Source organism: Carassius gibelio, chromosome B22 (genome assembly GCF_023724105.1).
Source record: "Carassius gibelio isolate Cgi1373 ecotype wild population from Czech Republic chromosome B22, carGib1.2-hapl.c, whole genome shotgun sequence".
NCBI lineage: Eukaryota > Metazoa > Chordata > Actinopteri > Cypriniformes > Cyprinidae > Carassius > Carassius gibelio.
The window spans coordinates 19,631,271-19,658,899 of NC_068417.1; the positions used below are offsets into that span (position 1 = coordinate 19,631,271).

The window sequence follows — 27,629 nt, forward strand, 5'->3', positions numbered from 1 at the left end:
AAGAGGGGTATTGTGGTGTAATTTGTATTACACCACAATAATACAAGTGTATAATTTGAAGGACCCCCGTATTTATTTATTTGGTGTTTTACTAGTTTTATGAATTTTACACTTCATTGCATTGTTTTAGAAATTAAAAGAAATGTCTGTAAAATTAATAGATAATGTCATGTGAATAGATTTTTTTTTTTTTGTGTGTGTGTGTAAAAAATGATAAGAAAAAAACCTCATTAATACAGTCAAATCACATGATGTGTAGATTAATCTAATGAATTGCAAATTACATTTGGCTTTGAAAATACCAACAAAAGATTATTTAAAGCTATTTTTGTGTTAAATGAGAAAGTATTAAGTAGAGATTACAAGATGTAACGTTAGAAAAAAATAATTAATTTGATTCAACATAAAAAGTATTACACATCAATGTTAAGGCTACAACATAACATAAATGGAACATAGAAGAAGATAATTTTGATATATATATATATATATATATATATATATATATATATATATATATATATATATATATATATATATATATATATATATATTTATTTATTTATTTATTTATTTTTTGGTGAACTTTAACGTTTGTTTCTCCCTTTTTTATATTTAAATGAATAAATGAAATAAAACAATGATACTCTAAATAAGAAACTAAAATCGGTCTTTATGAGTAATTCATTCCATTTGATTGATTATGGATCCATGACTATGGAGATTACCCTTTTTTTTAATGTAATGTAATTGTTTTTTTGTGATTTCGGTCTTTATTTTTCGAGGATCGAGGAAAGTAGGATTGAGATTGTGACATGATCCATGAAAGATGACAGATTCTTGCATAAGTAATAATTATAGAACATGTTGCCCTCAGGTACAGATCATTTTCACACATCTGAGAAAGGGACACTCAATACGAAGTGGTTTTGGTTTAAGCTAAGAAGGCCAGGAAGCAGAAAACACATAGTTGGCACATTCCAATACAAACCCAAAGGACTGCATGTAGGAATCCCAGGATGTCAGAAATGTAAATATCCAGCAGCAGGGACATAAATAAATGCAGTGTTAACATTTATTATGGTAAACAGAACAGGGTTGAGAAATATACGTAGGCTAGCATAATATCCACGTTCCAGCAGGTGGCAGTACGCACTTGTTCAGCTTGTTTGAAACCCGCCATGAAGAAGATGAAAACGAAAGTAGCCTAACCGCAAATAATTAACGAAGATAAAAAGTGAAAAATTTGAACATTTAACAGATATACATTTAACACGTACCCTACCAATTTGAAACACTCGCGGATATAAATGTATATAATGCAGCAAATAAATCTATGCAGCGAGAGACCAATCTCACGCTCAAACTGCAGTCATTTTGAAGTATCGCATCAGAATCGAGTGATGAACACTGAATTTCAAGTTTTTACGCTCGTTTGAGGTGATTTTTGACTTGTGCGAAATAGGCTTAAGAGATGGAAATGCATTTTGCGAATAAATTCCTCCAAGCGCATCAAATAAGTGATGTGAGCATGTCATTGCTCTTTTGTTGATTCTGTTTGCATGCATTGTCATAATTTGTAAGTCGCTTTGTATACAAGCGTCTGCTAAATGACTACATATATTTATGTGGGGTTGTGTTTTCCCCCCATGAATTTGTGTAAAAAAAAAACTTAATAAGGTATAATTAGGTATGGTGCGGTACAGAAGGGATGAAAGGGGCGTTTCAGCGCCGCACACATATTGAAAACAAATATTAAAGCATAATTTCCTTTTTTTTACTCATAAACAAGAATACGAAAAATCCATCTAACTTTTCATTTTTTCGTTTCATAAACAAAAAAAAAAAAAAAAAAAAAAAAAAAAAAAAAGAAAGAAAGAAGTTTCTCGTTTCTTTTTATTTCTTTTTAGAAAATCAAATGACCATATACACGGTATTTTAGTTTGTTATCTGCCGTTGGAAGAAAGGAGGAGAAATCTGTGGTGGTGCTTCATGCTCCTGTCCAGTTGATGACAAAGATGTATTAAGTCTGTTTAGAAAACTTTGATTTTGATTATTAAATAAATAAATAAAAAATGGTGAAGGATCGCATGTTTTAACAGCGATTGCAAATCGAAAGTGTTTCAAAGATTTCTGGATTCTATTCCTGTTGATCAAGATCGTCTGTTCTGCTGTAACTGTACGTTTGAATACTTCAAGGTTTACAGTTATTTGAGGTAATGCAATATATGTATAAATGATTTAACTATGTTACAAATTGAGGTTTTGCGGAAGTTAAACAAATGGCCTTTCTATTTTCTTTTTTTCAACATGATTGAAATAAACGTTTTATTGTATGAACTACAATATTTGAAATCTACATAAAAATAATGCAGAATGCAAAATGTATATGACCATGATAATCATAAACCTAGAATATACAAACCTGAAACAACAGAATTCTTTAATTTAAGTATTCATATGTTTTTGTGTGTGTGCGTGTACATTTCGCGGAAGTTTAATAAATGACCAAGAAGCAGCAATATTTTTTTTTTTTTTGAAATCGAAAGTATTCTGTGAAGAAAAAAAGAATGAACAGAAGCGAATATGTTCTATTAAATTCATAAGGTTCTAAATATTGCTGTAAATTGGTTTGTTCAATAAAAAATTGAAACAAATAATCTGCTGTATGACTCAATAGAATATCTTGCTCACATATCGAGTACATCATAATTACTGAAAGACAGGGAGGGATTGGGAGTATAAGGCCCTGGATTTTCTCCCAAATAAGCCCACCACAACTACAAACAGTCATAACTATCTCACAATATTACAGCAATCCTGTTGTATTTATGGCAAATAATATCACAAAACCCATGGTGACCCTTGGTGATGTATGAACTAAAATCTACATAAAAAGAATGCAGAATGCAAAATGTATATTACCATGATAATCATAAACCTAGAATATACAAACCTGAAACAACAGAATTCTTTAATTTGAGTATTCATATGTTTTTCTGTGTGTGTGTGTGTGTGTGTGTGCGTGTGCGTGTGCGTGTGCGTGTGCATGTCATGTTAATCATGCTAATCACCTTAGGCTACTTTATTTACTCTATTTTTCTAATACAATATCTCTCAAATGTAACCCGTTGTAAAACCACTGCTGTCTCTTTATGAATAAATGTAGTAGCCTATTTATACCAGAAAATGCAGAAAATGTTATAAATAACAGTGGATGCTTGTACCTGGGTTTTAACGATAGTGCTACAGGCTACATGCTGTGCATATTGAGAGTTGCGGGCAGAGGTAACCTGATGTAATTGTTAGCTTTTTTTTTCCTTTTAGCTTTTCCCAACTGCCTTTATCTTCACGTCTTTTGCTTGCCATCACTAGCCCACATTCCTTCTCGTCAGTTTTGGGCTCTTATCAGGGTTGCCAGGTTTTCACAAAATAACCCACCCAATCAGTACTCAAAACTATCCCTAGCCCAATTCGAGTGGCCCCCCTTTAACAATAGCTTCTGGCGATAAAATACACGTACGTGTTTGGCGGGGTTCCCTTTGCAAAACACGCATTTCCAGTGGCTAAATATCACGTTATTGAGGTTGTTTTTCAACCCGCCGACATGGAAAAACAACCCTGGCAACAGGTAAAACCACGGACTTGGCAACAGAAAAATAGGTTGCATTTGCGCACCCTTTTGTCGGTCGGCCATCACCGTCATCTTTTCTTTGATGGTGAACAAGTCAGGCCGACGACTTCTCCATAACGTCCAGATGTTAAGATTTAAGTTAATAAAGTAGATTGTGAAATAATAGTCAAAGTGAGAAGGACTGATGCAATAATTTTCATAAAAACTGATAAAGAGAGAGGCTTGTGTTGTGAGGAGTGATTGGAATGTTCTGAAGTGATTTTAACACCATTTAATAACAGTAAGTGGCAGTATATTTGTAGAATAGGCTATTTTATTTTCATATTGCTTGTTGGTAACGCAACATTCGTAATTAGTTCTTATTTTTCATTATGTATTCCTCTGAACTATCATGATATTCATCTCAGTAATGTCACATTGTCATGTCCAGGTCACGATGAGCCTCTGATCGTCTTCAGTGACAAAAATCCCAGAATTGAGCTGTTCAGCTGCAGTATGTCTCAGCAGCGAGGAAAGATCTCTCTGTCTGAAATGAGTCTCTCACAGAAACAGAGGTAAGACTGCTTTATAGCCAGTACCAGGGTTAATAGCTAACTATCATGCAGTTATTCTACCATAGCTGCAGATTAAAAAAAAAAACCAATAATAAAAATCTGAATCTGAATCTAGTTTGTGTCTATAGATTAAGTCAGTTTAGAAGAGACTAAGTTAAACACGTAGGGATATGATTGGTAGGAAAATCACTTGTTTAGAGTCCAGTCGAGGAATGCAGTAAAAAAAAAAATGTTTTTTTTTTTTTTGGCGGAAAAGCAGTTTATATTGTGGCAGAACAAAAAATAACAAAATACAAGAACAAAAAAACAAGACTTGGCTCAGCAATTACCTAAAGTTACAACCTCTAAATTTGGTCTAGGATTAGATTTAATAACGTATAGTAGATGATACAGTTTTGAGTAATGGTGATAGAAAGAGACAACACTAAACAAAGTAATGCCCAAGTAAAGTGTTTTATTTTACATGAGTAAAAGTAAGGGTATATTAACAAAAGTGTTAACAAACCAATAAACTAAATAATTAAACCAAAAAGAAAAGGGGACACAAAGTGATGCTAATGAAAATAAAAAGCAAAACAAAAACTCATAATTCAACTTCTAACCAAACCAACAAACAAAATATAAAACATAGATTTAATCTCCAAGCACCCTAATCTTCCCTACTCATACTAACAGACAAAATTACAAAGGCTGACATTCACTTTTTTACCTGAGCCGTCTAAACACTGAGTTACCTACATATTGCACTATGTAAGTCACGTAACATCTCACCTATACACTTTCTCTTGGACAGAGCAAACGTCAACAATAAAAAGGGAAGAGAAAAAAAGTTTGTTTGTGTGGGGGGGTGGGGGGTGGTAAAATAATATAAAAGCGAGATTGCAAACTATAAGTGGTAGGGATTAAACTGTCACCAAACAAAAGCACAACACTAGGCAAACGAGCAGGGGATCAAGGATCCTCTCTCTTTCATTTCAGTGTGCTTTTAAATGCTGATGGGAAACTTGAAACTTGATTGGCAGCGGAGAAGTTGGCAATCATGCCAGTTTAATAAAGACTGCCAGCATCCCAAACCAACTGGAACTCAGAAAGGGTGAGCCTAATAAGAAAAAAATCAGAAAGTGAGGGAAAGAGAGAGACATGCAGGCATAAGATGAGAATAATAAAGAACGGTCATTGTTGAAGATCGAATGTGGTTAACTCCCATTTGCAACATCAAATGTCTTTGTATGAGATTGATGAACTTCTTGTTTTCATAAAATGTTTCTTTCTCTCTTAATTATTTGTGTCATTAGTGCAAGATCAAGCTCACATGTGTCCAGCTCTGTGTCTGTGAAGAGTGACTGTTCAAAAGGAGGCAGCGTATCGAACTTCAGTGAGAAAAAAACATCATCTACCAAAAGGTATTTTGTTTGTTTCTCCAACATTAGTAGTTTGTCAAAGGTTGGTTAGCAAAGACTATATATTTTTCTAGCTGTTCAGTAGGCTTTGGAACAGTGGAGAATCTGAAATCTGGGTTTCAAACTGTATGCAAGTTGGATTTTTTTTTCTGGATTATTTTTTTTAATACATGTTATGATAAAATGAAGAAGAAATTATGCACAGTATTTAGGTCAATCAAATATGAGTGACAATGATCATGAAACAAATTAATTATACATCAGATCTTTCTTCTACTGAAGCTCAAGAAGTTAACGGACCAAAACGGCACTGTGAATGTCTATGAAAGTGCACTGCAGATTTATAGCCAAATAATTCTCAATTCTGTGGAGAACAAGATAGCGAGAGCATGTGCAGATGTCAGACATGACAACCTTCTGCAGTAAAGCATTTTTTCTCTGTTCTCTGTGTCATTAGTGTAAGATCAGGCTCAGAAGTGTCCAGTTCTGTGTCTGTGAAGAGTGACCATTCAAATATTGAACCACCAAACTTCAGTGAGAAAACATCACCGACCAAAAGGTATTTCAAGTCAAGTCACCTTTATTTATATACCGCTTTTAACAATAGAGACTGTAACAAAGCAACTGAACAGCATTAAATAGGAAAATAGTGTGTCAAGGAACCAAAATTCCATCGGTGACTGAATGGAGATAAAAACCTTGGGAGAAACTAGGCTCGGTCTGGGGCCAGTTCTCCCCTGGCCAGATGAAACCAGTAGTTCAATTTCAGGCTGCAGCAAAGTCACATTGTGCAGAAGAATTATCTGTTTCCTGTGGTCTTGTCCTGGAGGCCGTCTAGAAGACAGGTCTTGGCTGTCGATCTGTCTCTGGGGCTCATCTAGGTGTCCTGGTTTCTGCTGACATTCAGGGCTGTAGAGGTCCACTCTAGGTGCTGATCCACCATCTGGGCGTGATACGTACTGGATCCAGGTGGTGCCAGTGACCATCTGATCTGGATACAGACTGGATCTGGTAGCTACGGTGACCTCGGAATAAGAGAGAGAGACAGACTAATATTAGCATAGATGCCATTTTTCTAACGATGTAGCAAGTACATTTTGTGTTATGGGAAATGTTCATTGTTCCATTTTTTTCTAATTAATTCAGCCTAATATCCTCTAACGGATTTGAGTATTAGAAATGTGTTAGTGTGTTATGTGTAAGCCAGGTTAAAGAGATGTGTCTTTAATCTAGATTTAAACTGACAGAGTGTGTCTGCCTCTCGTACAATGTTAGGTAGGTTATTCCAGAGTTTGGGTGCTAAATAGGAAAAGGATCTGCCACCAGCAGTTGATTTTGATATTCTAGGTATTATCAAATTTAGTTTTGAGAACGCAGCAGACATAGAGGACTATAGCGCAATAAGAGCTCGTTCAAATACTGAGGTGCTAAACTGTTCAGGGCTTTATCAGTAATAAGCGAGCTTTTAAAATCGACACAATGTTTCATAGGGAGCCAGTGCAGTGTTGACAGAACAGGGCTAATATGGTCATATTTCCTGGCTCTAGTAAGAACTCTAGCTGCTGCATTTTGAACCAGCTGGAGTTTTTTTATCAAGCGTGCAGAACAACAACCCATTAAAGCATTCCTTACTGATGCCGAAGAACTGACAGAGCAGATCTTAGAAAGTGTTCTAGGTTATTACATTCCCAGTTCCCAGACAGCAACATAGTGTTGGCCCAGATCCGGCACACATCTGTGGGCTGGATCTGTGCCGAAACTGCTTGCTGTCTGGGTTTTTACATCCTATAATTAACACCTCTGTTTTTTTTTCAGATTTTAACATTAAGAAATCATCCAGTTTTTTTCCGAGATCGATCGGTCTGTAATTAACTAGTTCTTTGGGGTCTAGAAAAATGTAAATCCCGTGGCAAAACATAGAAACACAATAGAGACATCATTAGCATAGCTGCTGATCCAACAAAGTAAAATTAGTCTAACCCAAGCTAATGAATAAAAATGCACACTTGGTCAGATGCAACTACACTCATAATTTAAGAGATACATTATTCGAATGCTTGGCAAAAGAGATGCGTTTTTAATCTAGATTTAAACAGAGAGAGTGTGTCTGAACCCCGAACATTATCAGGAAGGCTATTCCAAGGGAGCCAAATGTGAAAAAGCGCTACCTCCTTTAGTGGACTTTTCTAACTTAGGAACTACCAAAAGTCCAGTGTTTTGTGACCTTAGGGAGCGTGATGGATTGCAACGTGGTAGAAGGCTAGTTAGCTACGCAGGAGCTAAACCATTTAGGGCCTTATAGGTAAGTAATGATAATTTGTAACTGACACTGAACTTAATAGGTAGCCAGTGCAGAGACTGTAAAATTGGGGTAATATGATCATATTTTCTTGACCTGGTAAGGACTCTAGCTGCTGCATTTTGGACTACCTGTAGCTTGCTTATTGACAAAGCAGTACAACCACCTAGAAGTGCATTACAATAGTCCAGTCTAGAGGTCATGAATGCATGAACTAGCTTTTCTGCATCAGAAGCAGGTAACATGTTTCGTAGCTTGGCAATGTTTCTAAGATGGAAGAATGCAGTTTTTGTAACATGGGAGATATGTAACATGGGAAATTTTCAAAACACAAGTTGCTGTCTAATATAACACACAGACTTTTGACTGTAGAGGAAGTAACAGTACATCCGTCTAGTTGCAAATTGTAATCTACAAGATTCTGTGTACTGTTCTTTTGGTCCAATAATTAATATCTCTGTCTTATCCGAATTTAATTGGAGAAAATTATTGGTCATCCAATCTTTTACATTTTTAACACACTCTGTTAGCTTAGATAATTAAGAAGTTTTGTCTGGTCTTGTTGAGATATATGGCTGAGTATCAACAGCATAACAGTGGAAGCTAATTCCGTATTTTCTAATAATATTACCAAAGGGCAACATGTGATTGCTTCTACAGATTTTTTAAATGATATTCGGGCCGAGGTCAGTCAGGTCGTTTGAAATAAAGATGCCAATTAAACCTTTGTAATTTATATAGTACTAGACACAATCTCAGATGATTATGCCAAATATTGCATCTTGATGTGGTTGGAGTGTTCTATGCAGAAAGTGAAGGCATAGCTCATTTTGAGCCATTTATTCCCCAGTCAGTTAGAACAAAGTCTGATATCTGAAAAGAGATCATGTTTTGTGTAAATGAAGAGATCCCTGTGTATCTTGACTAACTACTGAGCCAGAACTGCAAGAATGTAAGATAATCTCTGTGTATCCCAATGAAATACCACATAAAGGTACACTATAATATAAAGAGGATGTTTTCTCTCATCTCTGAAAAAACACCATTCTCTTTCATTTTAAAAACTTTAATTATGTCTAGCCAAGTTTCATATGACAGTTTCATTTTACAGCAGATGTAAACATCCCTAAGACCAGAATTTATGAGCCCAAGTAAACATGCGTACACTCATATCACCAAAACCAACAGTTGTGCCTTCTAAAGCATTAAATTATATATATATATATATATATTATATATATATATATATATATATATATATATATATATATGTATGTATGTATGTATGTATGTATGTATGTATGTATGTATGTATGTATGTATGTATATATATTTTTGGAAACATTACTATTGTAAATTTTTTGAAAGAAGTTCTTCTGCTCATCAAGCCTGCATTTATTTGATCAAAAATACAGAAAAAACAGTAATATTGTGAAATATTATTACAACTTAAAATTATAGTTTTCTATATAAATATACTTTGAAAAAATAATTTATTCATGTGATGCAAAGCTGAATTTTCTGCACCTTTGCTCCAGCCTTCAGTGTCACATGTAACATCCAGTCTATCACATGATCATTTAGAAATAATTTTAATATTATGATTTATTATGAGTGTTGGAAACAGTTCTGCTGTGTAATATATTTTATGAACAAAAGGTTAAAAAGAACTACATTTATTAAAAATAAAAATAAAAAATTCTAATAATATATATATTCTAATAATATATTTTCTTTACTATCACTTTTTGTCAATTTAACACATCCTTGCTGAATAAAAGTATTGCTTTTATTTAAAAAGAAGAAAAAAAATTACTGACACCAAATTACTGACCAGTAGTGTATATTATTATTACAGAATATTTATATTTTAAAAACTTTTTTTTTCTTTTTTTTTTTTTTACTTTTTATTCATCAAAGTATCATAAAAACTATATACTATATATATATTATTATTATTATTATAAAAAATAATTTGTAAGCAAAATTCAGTACCTTGCAATTAGAACTTACATTTGAGTTAAATAATTGGGACCTTATTGGCAAAAACATTGAAAGTTAGTGATTATTCTTTACTTTTTAACAATATCAGTTGCCAAATATATTTTGCTGACAGGGTTCATCATGAGAAATCACCCACAAATATTCAGCAGTGCCACTTCCACAAGAAGTTCAGAGTAAATATCCACAAGATATTCCAGGTAGGAAAGAAATTGGTAAATGTTTAATATTTCTGGCAAAAAATATTTATAACACTGGAAAATTTCTTGTTGATGACATATTGACATTGGTCCTAGATGTAAATTATTTATATTTTAAGCATGTCTGATATGTGAACGTACAATTTGGTTACATTTTGTTCTAAGCCTTCTTCTTCTTCTTTTTTTTTGCTTCTTTTTAGGATCTTTTGTACAAAATAATAACATTTTTGAAGAACGAGCTGGAAAAGTTTACGAAAATATTACACAAGGAAAACACACAATACTTTGTGAGAGATAAAGATGACATGTGCAGGATCAAAGAAGCAGCTCTTGATCTCACACTCCACTTCCTGAGAGAGATGAAGGAAGATGAAGCTGCTGATACTCTGGAAGGTAAGAGTCTTATGAACATAAACTGTCAGATTCTCACTTGTAAATGTAGATTTTAATGAAAATATATTTCTTGTTTCTGTATTCAGACAAGTTGGTCTTCATTCATCTTAAATCAAACCTGAGGAAAAAGTATAAATGTGTGTTTGAAGGAATTGCAAAACAAGGTGAAGGTACACTTCTGAATAACATCTACACAGATCTCTATATCACTCAGGGTTGTAGTGAACAGGTCAATACTGAACATGAGGTAAGACAGATTGAAGTTACTTCCAGACGTTCTGAATCACAGGAAATACAGGTTGAATGCACAAATTTATTTCAACCCGGAAAAGACAAGAAGATCAAAACTGTACTGACAAAAGGAGTTGCTGGCATCGGAAAATCAGTCTCTGTGCAAAAGTTTGTTCTGGATTGGGCTGAAGGAAAAGAAAATCAGGATATCAGCTTCATATTTCCTCTTCCATTCAGAGAGATTAACTTAAAGGAGAAAGAAAAACAAAGTTTGATGGACCTTATTGCTCAGTTTTTCCCAGAGACAAAAGGACTGAACCTTGCAAAGAGGAATATGTACAAAGTCCTTTTCATACTTGATGGATTGGATGAGTTTCGTCTTCCTCTGAACTTTGAGGGTAATGAGACTTGGTCTGATGTATCATCACCAGCCTCTCTGGATGTTCTCCTGACGAACCTCATCAAGGGAAATTTACTTCCTTCTGCTCTCATCTGGATCACCACCAGACCAGCAGCTGCCAGTAAGATTCCTCCTGACTGTATCGACCGGGTAACAGAGATACGAGGATTCAATGATGCACAAAAGGAGGAGTACTTCAGAAAAAGATTCAAAGAAGAGAATCTGGCCAATGAAATCATTGATCATGTTAAAAAATCAAAGAGTCTTTTTATCATGTGCCACATCCCAGTCTTCTGCTGGATTTCAGCCACTGTTCTCAAGAATATCTTGAAGGACAAGAATATGAAAAATGATCAGGTTGATGATGCATCCAAAACACTGCAGGAATCAAATACAGAAGACATTCCCAAGACTCTGACACAAATGTACACACACTTTCTCCGCTTTCAAATCCAGCAGAGCAGACGAAAGTATGATGGAAAATACACACCAGATGTCTCCTGGGATAAAGATGCCATCCTTTCACTGGGAAAGCTGGCATTTCATCAGCTGCAAAACAACAACCTGATTTTCTATGAATCAGACCTGGAAGCCTGTGGTATTGACGTCTATAAAGCATCAGTGTATTCAGGCATGTGTACCCAGATCTTTAAAGAGGAAACAGGGATCATTCTTGGTACCATGTACTGTTTTGTTCACTTGAGCATTCAAGAGTTCATTGCAGCCCTTTATGCACATCTGTTTCTAGACATCAACAAGAAAAGTGTGTTTGTTCAGGACTGTCCTGAACAGGAAAACAAAAATGAAGCCATGATTGATTTGCTCAAGACTTCAGTGGACAAGGCACTCGAAAGTGACAATGGACATCTGGACCTTTTCCTTCGTTTTCTTCTTGGATTGTCAATCCAGTCCAATCGGCTACTCTTACGAGGACTGTTGACACAGCAAGACGACAAAGACCAAAGCAAAAAGGAAATAGTTGAGTACATCAAGAAGAAATTTGAAGCTAATCTGTCACCAGAGAGATCTATCAATCTGTTCAACTGTCTGAATGAACTGAACGACCAAACTCTGGTGAAAGAAATTCAGACCCACCTTAACAAAGGAAGTCTCTCATCTTCTGACCTCTCACCTGCCCAGTGGTCCGCTGTGGCCTTTGTGCTGTTGACATCAAAGGAGGAACTGGAGGAGTTTGAGCTTCAGAAATTTAAGAAATCTGATGAGTGTCTCATTAGATTATTGGCAGTCATCAAAACCTCCAAAAGAGCACTGTAAGCCATTTAAATGCAGTTTGTTTATTTGTTTTAGCTTTTTAATCAAAAATACTATTGATTTTGTAGTTGCAATTTCAGCATAGCCCACCAAACCTACAATATATTTACTGTTCAGGTAAAATAAATAGGTGAAAAATTTATTTAATATTTGTATTTAGGTCATGCATTTTACTGTATTATACTGTATGTATTCATGCATTTTACTGTATTATACTGTATGTATTCAGTCTAATGTGACGTGTTTTCCTTGTAGCCTGAATGATTGTGACTTAACAGACAGAAGTTGTTCAGCTCTGGCTACTGTTCTTGGATCAGACTCCAATCTGAAAGAGCTCAACATGAACAATAACAATCTGCAGGATTCAGGAGTGAAGCTGCTCTGCACTGGACTGGAGAATGTAAAGTGTGAACTGAAGATACTGAGGTAAGTTGTGTGATAACCAGAAAAAAATATATTAAAAAAACTTAACTTATTGTCCTTTACCATCTCCTTTTTTAAAAACAATATTGGCATTATGCAAAATGATTAACTAAAATTTAATTTAGTTTGATTTATATTGTCTAACTTTAATTATCAAGGTGTTTAAAAAGAAAAAAATCCTAATATACACTTAAAGCAAAGTCTTTGATAAAAAGTTTCTCAGCTTTTTGCTCAAAATTATGCTTTTTTTATTACATTTTTTTATAAAACTTACCTACATTCAAGTGTTTATAAAAAAAAGAATGCTTGAAGCTTGAATAAAAATGTATTTGTTTGTTTAAAATTAGAAGCTCTGTTCTTTATGTTTATGTAATGCATTTTAGATATTCATATAACAAAATATTCTGGGGGCCATGACATTTGAGTGAAAATGATCAAAAATGCTGTCGGTGTTGAAAGTTTTAAGGCAAATTCATTAATAGATGAAAAATCTGTTAAATTTTACATTTTCATTCTGTTTCTAGACTTTCTAACTGCAGTATCACTGAAGAAGGATATAAAGCTCTAGCTTCAGCTCTGAGATCAAACCCTTCACATCTGATAGAGCTGGATCTAACAGGAAATGATCCTGGACAATCAGGAGTGCAGGAGCTCAGTGATTTACTACAAGATCCAAACTGTCAACTGAAGATACTGAAGTGAGTCAAACCAAGTCAAGTAACCTTTATTTATATAACACTTTTAACAATACAGATTGTATCAAAGCAGCTTAACAGTATCAAATAGGAAAAGTGTTGTGACAAGAGGGGGCGGGGCTAAGAGCCATGGGAACAGAGTGAGGCCGGTGGAGTTAATGAGAATGCGCAACATCTGCGCCACTCACCGGTCTTGAGTCCCATGGAGGAGCTCCAGAATGATAAAGGGAGAAGTGATGAATGTGTTGCTACAGGGCCACTTGAAGGAATTTGGGGGCCCCAAGCAAAATGGACATAGAGGCCCCCCGCACGCACGCAAAGCCTACAGGAACCACAGCATAGCCATACAGTTTAAGTTCACCCACACTTTATATAAATTAAAAAGGTTTACAGTGCAAATACTGCTTGAAAACAATATTTGGTGGGAATTCAATAGTGATTTGAACTGTTTTTTTTTTTTTTCTAATAATATGACAGCACACACTTATCAGTTTAAACTCTGGGCTGTGCAGGATATCAGCTATAGTTATAGAGCTTGTGTTACCTTGTGCTATATAGAGGAAACATCAGCACTGAGAAGTGATGCATCTGTTGATGTTGAGGATGAAGTTGATGGTGTAGCTGGGAAAATAATTGAAAAAAAATCTGAAATTACCTATGAAGTACGTTTTACCATTTCACTGTTAGCATATTGAAAGAGGTCACTATTAACAGCTCAGGGGTGTGTTTCCCAAAACCATAGCTGCTAACTAAGTTAGATGGTAGACACTTTATAATAACAATCATTCATAGATGGTAAACTGATAGTTAATTAACATTTAGTTAATTGTCATTTAATTGTTAGCAAACAGTATTTTTACTTATTATAAAGTTTACCGAAAACTTAAAGATATGTTAGCATTTCCATATTGGTTTTTTTCCTAACCCCCATTTGGTAAATAGATTATCACGGTGGAATAGTTTAGCATGCTATTTGCTGTGCCCCTTTCATCTATGGCTGTAGCTATCGAATATTTTAGTAATCGAGTATTCTACCAAAAATTCCATCCATTAATCGAGTAATTGGATAAAATGTGTTTTTGCTTAAAGTGCAATATTAATTATACAAGAGAAAATAAGACTTCTGGGTCTCTTAAAATGAGCAACTAGTTTCCTTTTTTAGAAAAAAAATATTTTTATTTTTTAAATGCATACAATGCAATGCATACATCAAAAATAAACATTTAATTATTACCTATTGTTTCTCTGTCTGTACTTATACTGTGAACAATAACAATAAAATTGACAGATGAATTAAGTCCATTTAAGTTCCATTCGGTTGGGGTTTTAAATAAAACATTTTCTGAGATGCACATTAAGCATTAAACACCAAACATTAATTTATCTTTTAATTATTGAAAATTTAGCAAACTTAACTTTTTGGTAAACAAAGGGGATTTACTATTAAAAATAAAACATTGAAGAAATTTTGTGTGATTAAACCTTAAAAGTAGGCTATTATATTAGTATTAGTATTACATCTCTGGCAAATACTTATCTAAAACAGGACTTTTATTTTGATGGGTTGACGTACATTTACAGCTCTGTGTATGTGATGTGACGCTAGTTTTACTCAAATCAAACGTTCAACTGCTCATGAAGTGACTGTCAGAGCAGTTCTGGAGATGTTGTTCATGTGTTCACGTCTTATTTAGTAAGACAGCAGATGCTGAAATCACCAGAGCGTCACGCGCGCTTTAGTGTCTGTAATAAAGGAAGACGCGCTTCTGCTCCCATTAACAGAGACACGCAGAACATACAAGATTCATATTTAAACAGACTGTTCTGGCTTAATATTTACAGATATTAGTCCATATTGTGATTTGATGTAAGTGCAATGACCTATTTTTAATTAATTCATTCAACATTTGGCAAATTACTTGTCATTCTGCATTAAACTGTAAATTCTGTTTTTATGACTGGATTCCGCGATTCGCTCCATGCTTTCTGCATCGTGGAAATCATAGGGCCCTAGTTGTGGTATACCAGCTTTATCTTGCAATGGACAAACGCCACAACATTCTCTTTACATTTGCCCGCTCCCTCAAATAAAAAACACACTGCTGACTCCTTGCAGTATGCGATTTCTGATCTGCGTCTTCTTTATCCCGTTAAAATACATATTACAGTAACCATATTCCTTCCGTTCGAAAAAAAGTTGCACTAACTGTTCGTTACAAGCAGCATTTGCCGTCAAGCAGGTAGCTAACATAAACATATTTTTGCTAGCCTAAGTTACCTGCTGCAAAATTACACCATTTGTACAAGACTGAAAAGTAGAGCTATTTTATCAGAGACTACTGAGAGGGGCCCCCTTGAGGGGGATCACGATAACCGTGTCATTACACGTTACTGCATTGACGATCAAAGGGGCGCTCACACAGTGTCGTTGCATTTTATTCTTAACCATTCTTAACTTTTTTAATGTGGCTGACACTCCCTCTGAGTTCTAACAAACCAATATCCCTGAGTAATTAATGTACTCAAACAGCACACTGACTAAACTGCTGTGAAGAGAGAACTGAAGATGAACACAGAGCCGAGCCAGATAACGAACAAAAGACTGAAAGTTGACCTGGTTTCTGTTGACATTGAGGGCTTAGAAATGTGTTAGTGTTTTATGTGTAAGTCAGGTTAAAGAGATGGGTCTTTACTCTAGATTTACACTGACAGAGTGTGTCCGCCTCCTGAACAATGTTAGGTAGATTATTCCAGAGTTTGGGCACTAAATTGGAAAAGGATCTGCTACCCACAGTTGATTTTGGTCTAGGTATTATCAAATTGCCGGAGTTTACCATTCAGTGGTTTGTAAGTAATTAGCAAGATTTTAAAATCTGTACAATGCTAAATAAGAAGCCAGTGCAATTTTGACAGAACTGGGCCAATATGGTCATACTTTCTGGTTCTAGTAAGAACTCTAGCTGCTGCATTTTGGACCAGCTGGAGTTTGTTTATTAAGTGTGCAAAACAAAAACCTAATAAATCACTACAATAATCAAACCTTGAGGTCATGGACACATGAATTAACATTTATGCATTTGAGATATAGAACATAGGTCGCAATTTAGGTATATGTATAGTTGAGATGTGATTTAAGTAATGCAAAATAAATTAAATGCAGGTGATTTGTTTTCGCTATATATTTCACTAATACAAACCTGCTGCATCGAAGTAAATTCAAGATAATCTATTTCACACTTCTGTCATAAGTTCTTATCAGATTCTGATGTTGTTTTTCATCAAGTTATTTTGGGAATAAAATTACTTCCTACTTAATCTGCTCTTCTGCAGGTTTTTGAGTCCTGATGCAGAAAAAGCCTGTCAGTATGTGACTGGAACTGTGGGTGAAAACCTGTTACTCCTGAGAGAACTGAATTTGAGTGAACAGAAGCTTGGAGAGACACGAGTGAATCAGATCACTGCTCTACTGCAAGATAAACACTGTAAATTCAACAAATTACAGTGAGTATTTTTAATGTAGTTTTTAATTGCACATTTATTCTATTTTTATTAGTGGTGGGCCGTTATTGACGTTAACATGCTGCATTAATGGGAGACTCTTATCGGGTGATAAAAAAAAAATATCGCCGTTAATCTATTCTCAAGGTTGGGTTGGGAGCTGGGTCTATACTAAGCAAGCTATGATGACTTTCGCCTTGATATTCTATACAACCGACCTAAAAAGATGCTCAGGACAGTTGACGGTCCACTGCTGTGCATCGTCATGAAAGCTTATCTTTTTCACGTGTTTTTAAGCCTTACCGCTTGTCGATTTAAACATTAAAGCATTCAAACACAAGACATGGTAAAGCTGAACAGAGTAGCTGGTTACTCACGCGCTGTGTTCGGTGCGCACGCAGAGACAGAGTCGTATATCACGGACAGCGACACTGAACCGAGCTCTCTTCTGCAAAGTTCTCCTCTAAGTCCCCCTTGCACCTGAACGAACAAATACAAATTGCAGTTTGAGCAAACAAAAAGATGTGAAAGAGCTCACACAGGGCTCACACACAGAGAAAGGTGTCTCAAAACACTTGAACACCGAATCTGCTTCTTTTTGCTCTTGTGCCGACAAATACATACAAAATATGTCAAAATATCCACCTTGGAAATTATGCTAGAAAAAACTGTCAGTTATTTCTCAAGTGAAAGTAAACAGTTGAGGAAAAAAATGGGATTTGTATTATATTGGATGCGTTCATCGTCTCTTAAAGTGACCGCGCCTAATTTAGCTACTAGCTGCTGTAATGTTAATCCAAGAAAATGAAAATCACTCACTGCTCTTGACTGAATTACTTTGTAGTTTTAACAGTCAAACAAAAAATTATTCAGACACCAGATATAAGTTTTGATATATATAGCAAAACTGTAATAATGTGAGAAATGTTTAAGGTGTCTGAATAAAAGTAGGTTTGATTGTATATTTCATTTTTACATTGAAGACTATCCATTGCTATTTTACATTTAATTATTTGGTTTCTGTACCTTGACACCTAAAAACTTGAAAAAAAAAAAAAACATTGTGTAAATAGCACAAATAAATAAAAATATACGAACATACAAATTAAACAATTTCTAACAGGGTCCACTGGTACAACCTTCACCGGGGCCCCGCTGACCCCAGCTGACCCCAGCTACGGCCCTGCTCATGCCTGTTTCACACATGCTCCGTCTGCAGTGCGTATGCAGTCCGTGTGCGTTACGTATGTGGTGCAGCACGGACTCGATGTGCGATCTTTGCAGACGCAACGCTCCTGGAACGCAACTAGAATCCATTAGCATGGGTGCGTAAAAAAATATGCAACGCATACGCACTGCAGACGGAGTATGTGTGAAACAGGTGTAAGGGTGTTTGCACCTCGTGCAATGTGGAATTAGTTTACAGCTTTTTCAAGCACTTTGTGATGCATTTTGGAAACAGGAGATGAGCCCCTTTTCTAATGTACCACCTGTCTTGAGAAACCCCTTCTCAAAGACTTACTGTTTGTCAGTTTTATTTGGGTAGCATACATATTCTTAATATATATTTTAATCTAGATTAATCTCAAGAATCTTAATTTCAAGAATTAATTGATTCCCACCATTAATTTTTATATAAATCATGTGACCTAAACAGTTCTCATTAATCGCTGAATGTTGGAATCAAGCACTTTGTATTTGTAAATTCTCCCTCTACTCTCCTTCATTTTAGGCTTTGTGATTGTGGTCTAACAGAGGAAAGCTGTACATCTTTCGCTACCGTTCTGATATCAAACCCCAGTCTGAAAGAACTTGACATGAGCAACAATAATCTGCAAGATTCAGGAGTGAAGAAACTCCAGAATGGATTAAAAAATACAAAATGCAAACTGGAGAAACTCAGGTGAACCATTTTTTTATTTTTATTAAAAACAATGATTTGTACCCTTGGAATTAAAAGGTTATGTCTGAATTTTGAGTAGTTCTGAGATATTGTGCTTCAAAGTTTTTGCATTCCATTCGACTATGTAGATAGAAGTTTTTAGTTTTTTGAATAAATGTCACAAAATGTATGTCACATGTGTGATCTGTTTTTGTGTTGTTTTCTGTGTCTCCATTTTGAAGTTTCATTATTTGGATTTGTGTTTGTTTGTGCCCATTCTGTCCTGTGGATTATTAAAATAACTATTTTGATTATATTTCTTCATCGCTTTATTTTGCACACCAGATTGTGACAGAATAGCAGACCATCAAAGGTGAGTAAAAATTAGCTGTGTTTTTCTTTCTGTTTTGTTTTGTTTTATCCCTCTCTGCGAATGGATATCCCAGCCGTTGCCGGGAACAATGGTACCATTTGCTGGAGGACCACACCACGTTTTTCTTTTTTAGATCTGACGTACCTTACACAATTCCCCACTTGCTCTGGGAATACTGGCGGAGATTGAGATTGAATCTCCCTTGTCTCTGCTGGTTCCGGCCATCTGAAGTCCTCCTGTGTTCCCTCCCAGCTTCCCTCTCCCACCTCCTCTTAAACCAGTCAGTTACTCAGCTCCATCTTTACTGGTGCCTGTCAGTCCCTCAGCTCACCTTCAGTCAGTGCCATTTGGGTGCTCTGATCCGCTTCGGGAATTCCAGTCTCCAGCTCCTGCTTGGTGTGAGGATCCCCTGTCTCCACTTCCGGCCTTAGAGTCCTGGACTCCACCAAGGTCCTTCGACCCATCGGTTCCGCCATGGCTCCTAGCTCCCTCATCTCCACCATGGCCCATCATCCCACCAGCTCGACCAAGCTTCCTCATCAATCCAGCTCCGCCTTGGTCAGTTGTCGACCATCTGCTGCCTTGGGACTCCACTCCTCTTCACCTCGTCACTCCATCCCTCTGGCTTTGTCAGGCTCCTCCTTCCCTCTGGCTCCACTCCATCCTCAGTCATACTGGCTCAGCCGCGGTCTTCTTGATCCCCGCTGCAGCCTCGGTCGCCTGATCCTTTTGCTCCTCCTTGGCCCTCTGGATCCTCAATGTCACCCTGACTCGTGGTGTTGTTGGCCCTATCTCCACCATGACTCCTCCCGCCTTGGACTGCACCATGGGCTGCTATCCTGGCTGGCCTCTGGAACTCACTGGCTCCTCCCTCCATCTACTCTGGCCTGGCCCTATGAAATATGCCCCTCTGAACCCTTACCTTCCCTTCACTGTTGGACTGTTTGTTGGTGCAAGGACACGCTGTTCCAGAAGGGGGTGAACTGTCACATGTATGTGTTTATTTTTCAGTGTCTCCAATATCCTGCCTAGTTAGTTTCCACACCTGTTTCTGTACTTCTTGATTACATTCTCAGTATTTAAAGCCTGTGTTCTCAATTGTTTCTTTGTCCGCAAATAATGAGTCTTCGTTTGGATTTGTGTTTGATTGTGCCCATTCTCTCATGTGGATTATTAAAATAAAACTCTTTTGATTACACTTCTTTATTGTGCCCTTTGTTTTGCACACCAGACCGTGAGAATGTACTCAACATTAAAAAATCTATCACATAATGTAAATAGGTTGTCACAGAATAAGAATATGTGAATAACTCATGTGAATGATCAGAGTTTTAATAATTTATTTTGATCAAATAAATATTACTTTAATATACCAAAGAAGAGGGAAAGACATATTTGTGTCAGATAATTAATTGTTTTTCTTCTCTGTCCAGAAGTGGAAAGAATAAACAAAATACATTAGACGTTTTTGTTTTACCTTTTTTTTTGGTAACATATAATAAATTTGATTATATTATAACCTTTTCTGTAGGCTTTCAGATTGCAGTATCACTGAAGAAGGTTATAAAGCTCTGGCTTCAGCTCTGAGATCAAACCCTTCACACCTGATAGAGCTGGATCTCACAGGAAATGATCCTGGTGAATCAGGAGTGAAGGAGATTGATGATTTACTACAGGATCCAAACTATTCACTGAAGACATTGAGGTGAGATATGATGAAATTATAAAAAAATGAATAACGTGCAGGTAAATTATTTATAAAAATATTTGTCTAATATAATTTGTTGCAGTAAAGTATGGAAGGAAAATAATGCCATATGTCTTTGAAACAAAATAAAAAAAAACATGCTGAAAAGCACTATCTGAAAAAGATTATGCATTGCATTTACAGTGCTTGCATGTTAATGCCTTGTATTCTATTGCTTGCATTTTCAGGTCTTGAAATGTAACATATTGGGCCCTATCTTGCACCCAGCGCAATTGACTTTTTACACCGACGCATGTGTCATTCCTATTTTGCACCCGCGCAAAGCGCGCTTTTCCCTCCACAGAAGCACGTCGCTAAACTAGTGAATGATCTTGCGCTCCCTGGGCGGTTCAGCGCAAAAAAGGAGGCGTGTTCCGGCGCAAACAAGCCCTGGTGCTATTTTGCTGTTCCATTAAACAATTGCGCCACTGACCAGAAAAAAACCTAGTCTAAAGTCAGTGGTGCGTTGCGCGTTGTTCATTATGCTATTTTAAGGGCGCATGCTTGACCATAATGTATAGCGTGCACAACGCGCATACACTTTGCTCATGTAATCTACACAGATGCAACAGTTATTTTTGCAAATCATAAATTGTTACACTAAAAAAATATTAACACATGAGATGACGGAAATCATTGTGGTGTGCCATGAAGATGTGAAAAAATAGGCATAAATCTAGCTTACAAATTATTCAGGCTAATTGTAGTAATTAAGGATAAGACCTGTTTGCCCAATAGTGGCAAGACATATATGTATATAAGGATATCTGACAAATTGGTTTGTCCGTCAAGAACCAGGAAAAAAAATCGCTGAAACAATTGTGGCTATTTCCTCCCACGCCTGTTTAACCGACGCTATTTTGTGTGGGTTTCTCCCATCCCCTTACAACAAAACTTGTCTGTCTTTCACTGCTCTTACAAGAACATCAGTCTCCTCGGCTGTGAACCGCTCCTGGCGTGCGCCTGGTAAATAGCTACGCCATAATAATAGCAATCCATAATGGAACTTGCGCACCTGCTTTTAAAGGGAATGTTGGATGACGCTCTGATTGGTTTATTTCACGTTACCCCCAAACCACACCTATGAATAACGAATCTACTTCAGACCAACCCATTTTAGATTTGTGCCGGGCGCAAGAGCCATTTATCCCGCCGGGAAAATAGCAACAGCGCCGAGACCCGCCCACAAAGTTACTTGCGCTTCGCGCTTTGACACTTGCGTTTCAGATCGTTAAAACAGGGCCCATTGTTCATTTAAGCTCTGAATATTTCAATTCAAAATATTTCACACACATTTTCATAATTAAACGTTTAATAATTCATATTCACATTCCAGAATTCAATTCCAAAATATTAGTTCATCTAAAAATACGATAGAATATTCGACAGACAAATTTTGGTCCATTTTATTTCCCTTTCCAAATTCGCTTCCACAAATTCAGTGGTTAAAATTCAGCAGATAATTCACCATTGTACATCTGGGAGCTGCAGGAATAGCAGTAGAACACCGATGCATGATCTCCAGCTGCTGTCAGTCACTCACCAGCAGGTGGTGCAGGCGGCTGTTTATGAAGACCAAAACAACAGGCGGATTAAGTTTTATTTACAAAAACTGATCTGCAGAAATGGAGCAATGCTAAGTAGAAGTTATCGGGGCATGTGGAAAAGCTGATTTTGTGTATGTTTAATTCAACATCTTCGCTGTTCTTTTAGCCTACATGTAAGCAGCGTTCTCTACCACATAGGAGATTATACATGCTCTTTTACCCAATGCTGAAGTACAGAACTAACATTACATCTAAGGAAGACGTATATTATTTATACGTATACAATTATTCTTTATAATTGCTTTCCCTTACCCCTGATCAATAAAGTCGACAGTCCCACAAAGATATCAATACCATGATTATTTTTAACAATATTCAACCACTTTATATCAACATAAAAAATGAGTTTGAAACCATCTAGGTGTATTATTCTGACAATTCCACTGACTGGGTTCAAATGCCCAATGTGTTTCAATTAAAAATTTTTAAATAACACGCTGTCAAATTCTAAAGCTTGAATCCCTCATAGTGATTTTCTACAGGTGAAATGTTGCATATATGTACAGTACACAATTATTTACATATTAAAGATCCCTGTAGCTCAATTTGTAGAGCTTTGCGCTATCAAGCGCAAGGTTGGGGGTTTGAATCCCCGGGAACACATGATAGGTAAAAATTGATAGCCTGAATGCACTGTAAGTCGCTTTGCATGAATCGTCTGCTAAATGCATTTTTTTTCATGTTCCAGCAGTTGTAGTGCATTGCTAAACACAAGACACACTTACTACATGTAAGATTTAGCCAATATCTCCCTTACGTTATGTACAGTACTTTTTTAAAAACTATTTACCAAAAGGGATTTTTTTTCATATTCCACAGGTTGTAGTACGTTGTTATTTATGTAGTTCATGTAAATTTTGCCATCTGCCTTAGTATATGTGCCATTCACAATTATTTAAAAGAAAAAAAATAATCTGTAAGACCCCAAAAGGGATTTTTCATGATCCAAAGGTTGTATTATAAAATATTGATGTAAATATTACCAATAGTATGTCAGTCTATTCACTAGGAATGTACTACAACATTTGGAATGTAATATATATATATAAAAATAAAAATAAACGACTTATTATAATTTGACTATCAAACTGCCCAGCCAATTCACTTCAGCACCGCATTTCACATACACACGTGCGCACAAATAAGGATTAGAGCCTGTAGTCTATATATGTGCAATATTTTAAACAAGCCCTCACTAACGGAGTTTAATGCCACAGTTATGTTAGAATGCATCTCATTCTTGTTTCTGTGGCGGTGCATCGGGCTCGTCATGGGATGCATGGTCCAGAGCGCTGTATGACTGATGCATCCGTTCAATTTAACTTTACTCCAAATATGTGAACTTACCTCTTTTATATACTTTATATTTAATGTGTTTGTTTATGTCCAATATTAGTGTTAAACTGATGGACTTTAAATGAAATCTACTATTGACTTTCACCATTGACTAAATTTGCAGAACATTTAGAATGTTAACTTTTGTGTGCAGATGCGGTACATTTGTCACAGGACGCGCGGTATGACAGTTGTGTCCGACTATATAAACTAGCTGTTTTAAATGCAGTATTTTTATATTTAATGTTAGTTTATCAGTATGTTTGAAAGTATATATTTTAGATTATTGGTGATTCCATAGGCTCTCACGCGTGCACCTGCGTGGTTTAAAACGCCAAATAGTTATGCTATGACAAGTAAAAAGGGTCTCTTGCTTGCTCCACCCATGCACAATAATATCGTGTATCATCGATCTGATCTGATCTGATCTGAATATTTGTCTAGTGTCCATACTAAATAATGGTCTAAAGCGAGTATATATATATATATATATATATATATATATATATATATATATATATATATATATTGACAGTTTGAGTAAATTATTAATTTGAATAAATTATTGTACTTCGTTTAGTTTTTTGGGAAATTTGCAGATGGTCCCTAAAGCAGCTTAGGTGAATATGCAGCAAATATCAAACATAAAATTACTGCACTTGGTTTTCTTTAAAAAAAAAATTTGTTTGTTGAAACTTTGTGGGTTTTGGTCTCATATTCTGGGTTCATCTGCTTAAATGTACATAATATACAGTAATATATTGTATTAATTAGATGCCAATTTTAATAATTTAATATCTTGTGGATATAAAATATGTTAAATGCATTTTTTTCTTGTTCCGTAACTTGCATTCATATCCTCATCTGTCTGTATACAGTTTGCATCATCAGTAAGATTTGAGTTTGGTCTTTAATCACTGTCATTGCGTTACGTGTTTTCTTTGATTTGAAAGATTTCTGAAGGAAACAGCGTGAGATCTTGAGCATTCGTTCAAATTCTACATCTGCTTAACTGTCTATATAATTTGCATCAATAAAGTGTATTCTGAGGTCTTATATCACAGTATTAATTCACTGAGTAGTGTTACTCATCCTTGGGGAATCCTGGAGTATGACCTGAGGGGATCCCCATTATAATAGCACAGCGTCACACAAACCATGACACAAAGTTAGGAAAACTTAGCAACTGAAAGCAATATATAGTCCTGTCCAAAATGGTACACTCCAGACTTGTGGACTTCCTCAGTGTCCACACTTTGGTGACGTCATGTAGTGCAGACTTATAGGGCACTTGATGCGAGTCCACAAGGGCGCATTGAAAGATATTTTTGGGACAGACTTGATCATCATGCCGGAAATAACGGTCTGGTTGTTTTTTGACAGGAGCTGCAGGTTCTGAGAATATGCAGCCTATTGTTGTTGTTGTTTTTACCGTTGTGTTTGCGAGATGGCTTGCCCTGCAGAGAAATAATTTTTTTGCGCTCACTATTTATTTAATTAATCATAATGCAATTGTATTATTCAATGCACTAGTAATATGTTTAAGATATCAACTACTGGTCGATGACCATAATGTTTGTATAAACTGTAGGTAACAACTGGTAAAATGTACACCTAGGTCATAAAACCCGTAATGATACCTACACTTAAATATTTTCTTCTCAGCCATGTCATAATTTGCTCTTGAGCAAAATCTCCTTCCATCCATATTCTTATTGAGATTTCGCAAGGTTTCCTGAGTGGTTAAAGTGTGCAGAGCCTGCATCTATGAAGGCTTTGCGGAAGACCACTTCAAGGGTACAAAGGGGGCGCTGCTGAGCACACGTCAGAGTGTTAAAATACTGAATGGGACGGCCTATAGACTCATAGACTCGGCGAGCATGCGCAATTTAAGTCCACGAGACCGAAAGTCCACATGAAGTGCACCATTTGGGACAGGCCTATGTCTTCCTTAGATGTAATGTTAGTTCTGTACTTCAGTGTTGGGTAAAAGAGCATATATAATCTCCTTTGTGGTAGAGAACGCTGCTTGTATGTAGGCTATGGGAAACAGCAGAGATGTTGAATTAAACATACACACAATCAGCTTTTCCACACGCCCCGATAACTTCTACTTAGTGCTTGCTCCATTTATGCAGATCAGTTTTTGTATATGAATTACTTAATCCACCTGTTGCTATGGTCTTAATCAACAGCCCGCTTGCACCACCTGCTGAGATCATGCTGAGATCATGCATTGGTGCTCTACTGCTATTCCTGCAGCTCCCGGATGTGTAATGGCAAATTATCTGGCAAATTTTAACCACTGAATTTGTGGAAGCAAATTTGGAAAGTGAAATAAATTGGACAGAAATTGGCTTATCAAATTTTATACATTGTATTTTTAAACCGATTAAATATTTTGGAAGTGAATTCTGGAAGATGAATATGAATTATTGATTTTTTAATTATGAAAATGTGTATGAAATATTTTTAATTGAAATATTCACAGCATAAATGAACAATCTGTTAAATTTCAGGACCTAAAAATGCAAGCCCTGGTAATACAAGGCATCAAAATGAAAGCACTGTTAATGCAATGCATTTTTTTCAGTGCTATTCAACATGCTTATGGCATTATTTTACTTGCATAGTAAAGTAAATCTAACACAAACCCCTTCACTCTGCTTCAGAATAAGAATGTTTAATAGAAAACTGAATTGAATCCTTTTTCATCTTCTCTTCTGCAGATTTTTGAGTCCTGATGCAGAAGAAGCATGTCAGTATATGACTGGAATTGTGGGTAAAAACCTGTTACTCCTGAGAGAGCTGAATCTGAGTGAACGTGAACTAGGAGACACAGGAGTGAATCAGATCACTGCTTTACTGCAGGATAAACACTGTAAACTCAACACACTGATGTAATTTTTTTTTTTTGTATTTGTTACTGTGATACTTAAAATATTGCTGCTGGTTGTGTTGTATCTATCTATTATAAGAGAAGGCTGACTGAAAAGCCATATGAGACTTTTGCAATGTGATAATCATCATCATCCCACCAGAAATTTTTCAACTTTCAGCTAATACATATTGGGAAATAGTAATATTAAATTAAATCTTTTCTCATTATGCAGTCTGAATAACATCAATTTTACAGAAGAAGGTTGTCATATTCTGGCTGCAGCTCTAAATTCAAATCCATCAAATCTGAAAGAGCTGGATCTGAGTATGAATAAACTAGGAAACTCAGGAATTAAGATTATTTTGACTCTGTTTGAAAATGTACAGTGTAGACTGGAAAAGCTGAAGTAAGTATTTTAAAAGTGTATCCCATTAATTACTCTGTTTATAATATGTATTTTGAAAGGTTCAATTAATTTTACATTTGCAGAATTTTTTGGGGACAGATACTGTATAGCATTTCATCTGATTTGTAACACAAAGTGTTTAAACACAGACTTAAGAAGTTCCCTCTTCTACAGGTTTAAATGCATCAGTATTACAGGTGAAGGTTGTGCCACTCTGGCATCAGCAATTAATTCAAACCTAAGAGAGCTGGATCTGAGCGAGAATCAACTAGGAAACTCTGGAGTAACAGAAATCTCAAGTGTGCTGAGAAATTCACAATGCACACTACAGATACTCAGGTATGAATTAAGTTAATTTAAACATGAATAAGTGTACAGCTAAAGCTCCAACTGGTCTG

General features: G+C 36.0%; 2 protein-coding genes across 2 annotated transcripts in view; both read left to right on the top strand.

The window, feature by feature from the left end:
• LOC127986808 (uncharacterized) overlaps positions 1 to 27,629 on the top strand; it is a 353,087-nt gene that overhangs the window by 65,564 nt on the left and 259,894 nt on the right. The window lies entirely within an intron of this gene.
• LOC127987954 (NACHT, LRR and PYD domains-containing protein 12-like) lies at positions 865 to 27,586 on the top strand. The gene is made up of 14 exons (XM_052590413.1): positions 865 to 877; positions 4,065 to 4,188; positions 5,484 to 5,591; positions 10,004 to 10,088; positions 10,289 to 10,481; positions 10,568 to 12,383; positions 12,640 to 12,810; positions 13,332 to 13,505; positions 16,833 to 17,003; positions 18,733 to 18,903; positions 19,687 to 19,813; positions 20,824 to 20,960; positions 27,058 to 27,231; positions 27,406 to 27,586. Exons 1-14 carry the CDS (start codon positions 865 to 867, stop codon positions 27,584 to 27,586), a joined length of 3,645 nt encoding a protein of 1,214 aa, XP_052446373.1.

What these genes read in the sequence shown, in the direction of transcription:
- LOC127987954 (XM_052590413.1), top strand. An exon ending in AAAACATCATCTACCAAAAG is followed by an intron (nt 5,592 to 10,003) that starts GTATTTTGTTTG and finishes TTTTGCTGACAG; the next exon opens with GGTTCATCATGAGAAATCAC. An exon ending in AAAACCTCCAAAAGAGCACT is followed by an intron (nt 12,384 to 12,639) that starts GTAAGCCATTTA and finishes TTTTCCTTGTAG; the next exon opens with CCTGAATGATTGTGACTTAA.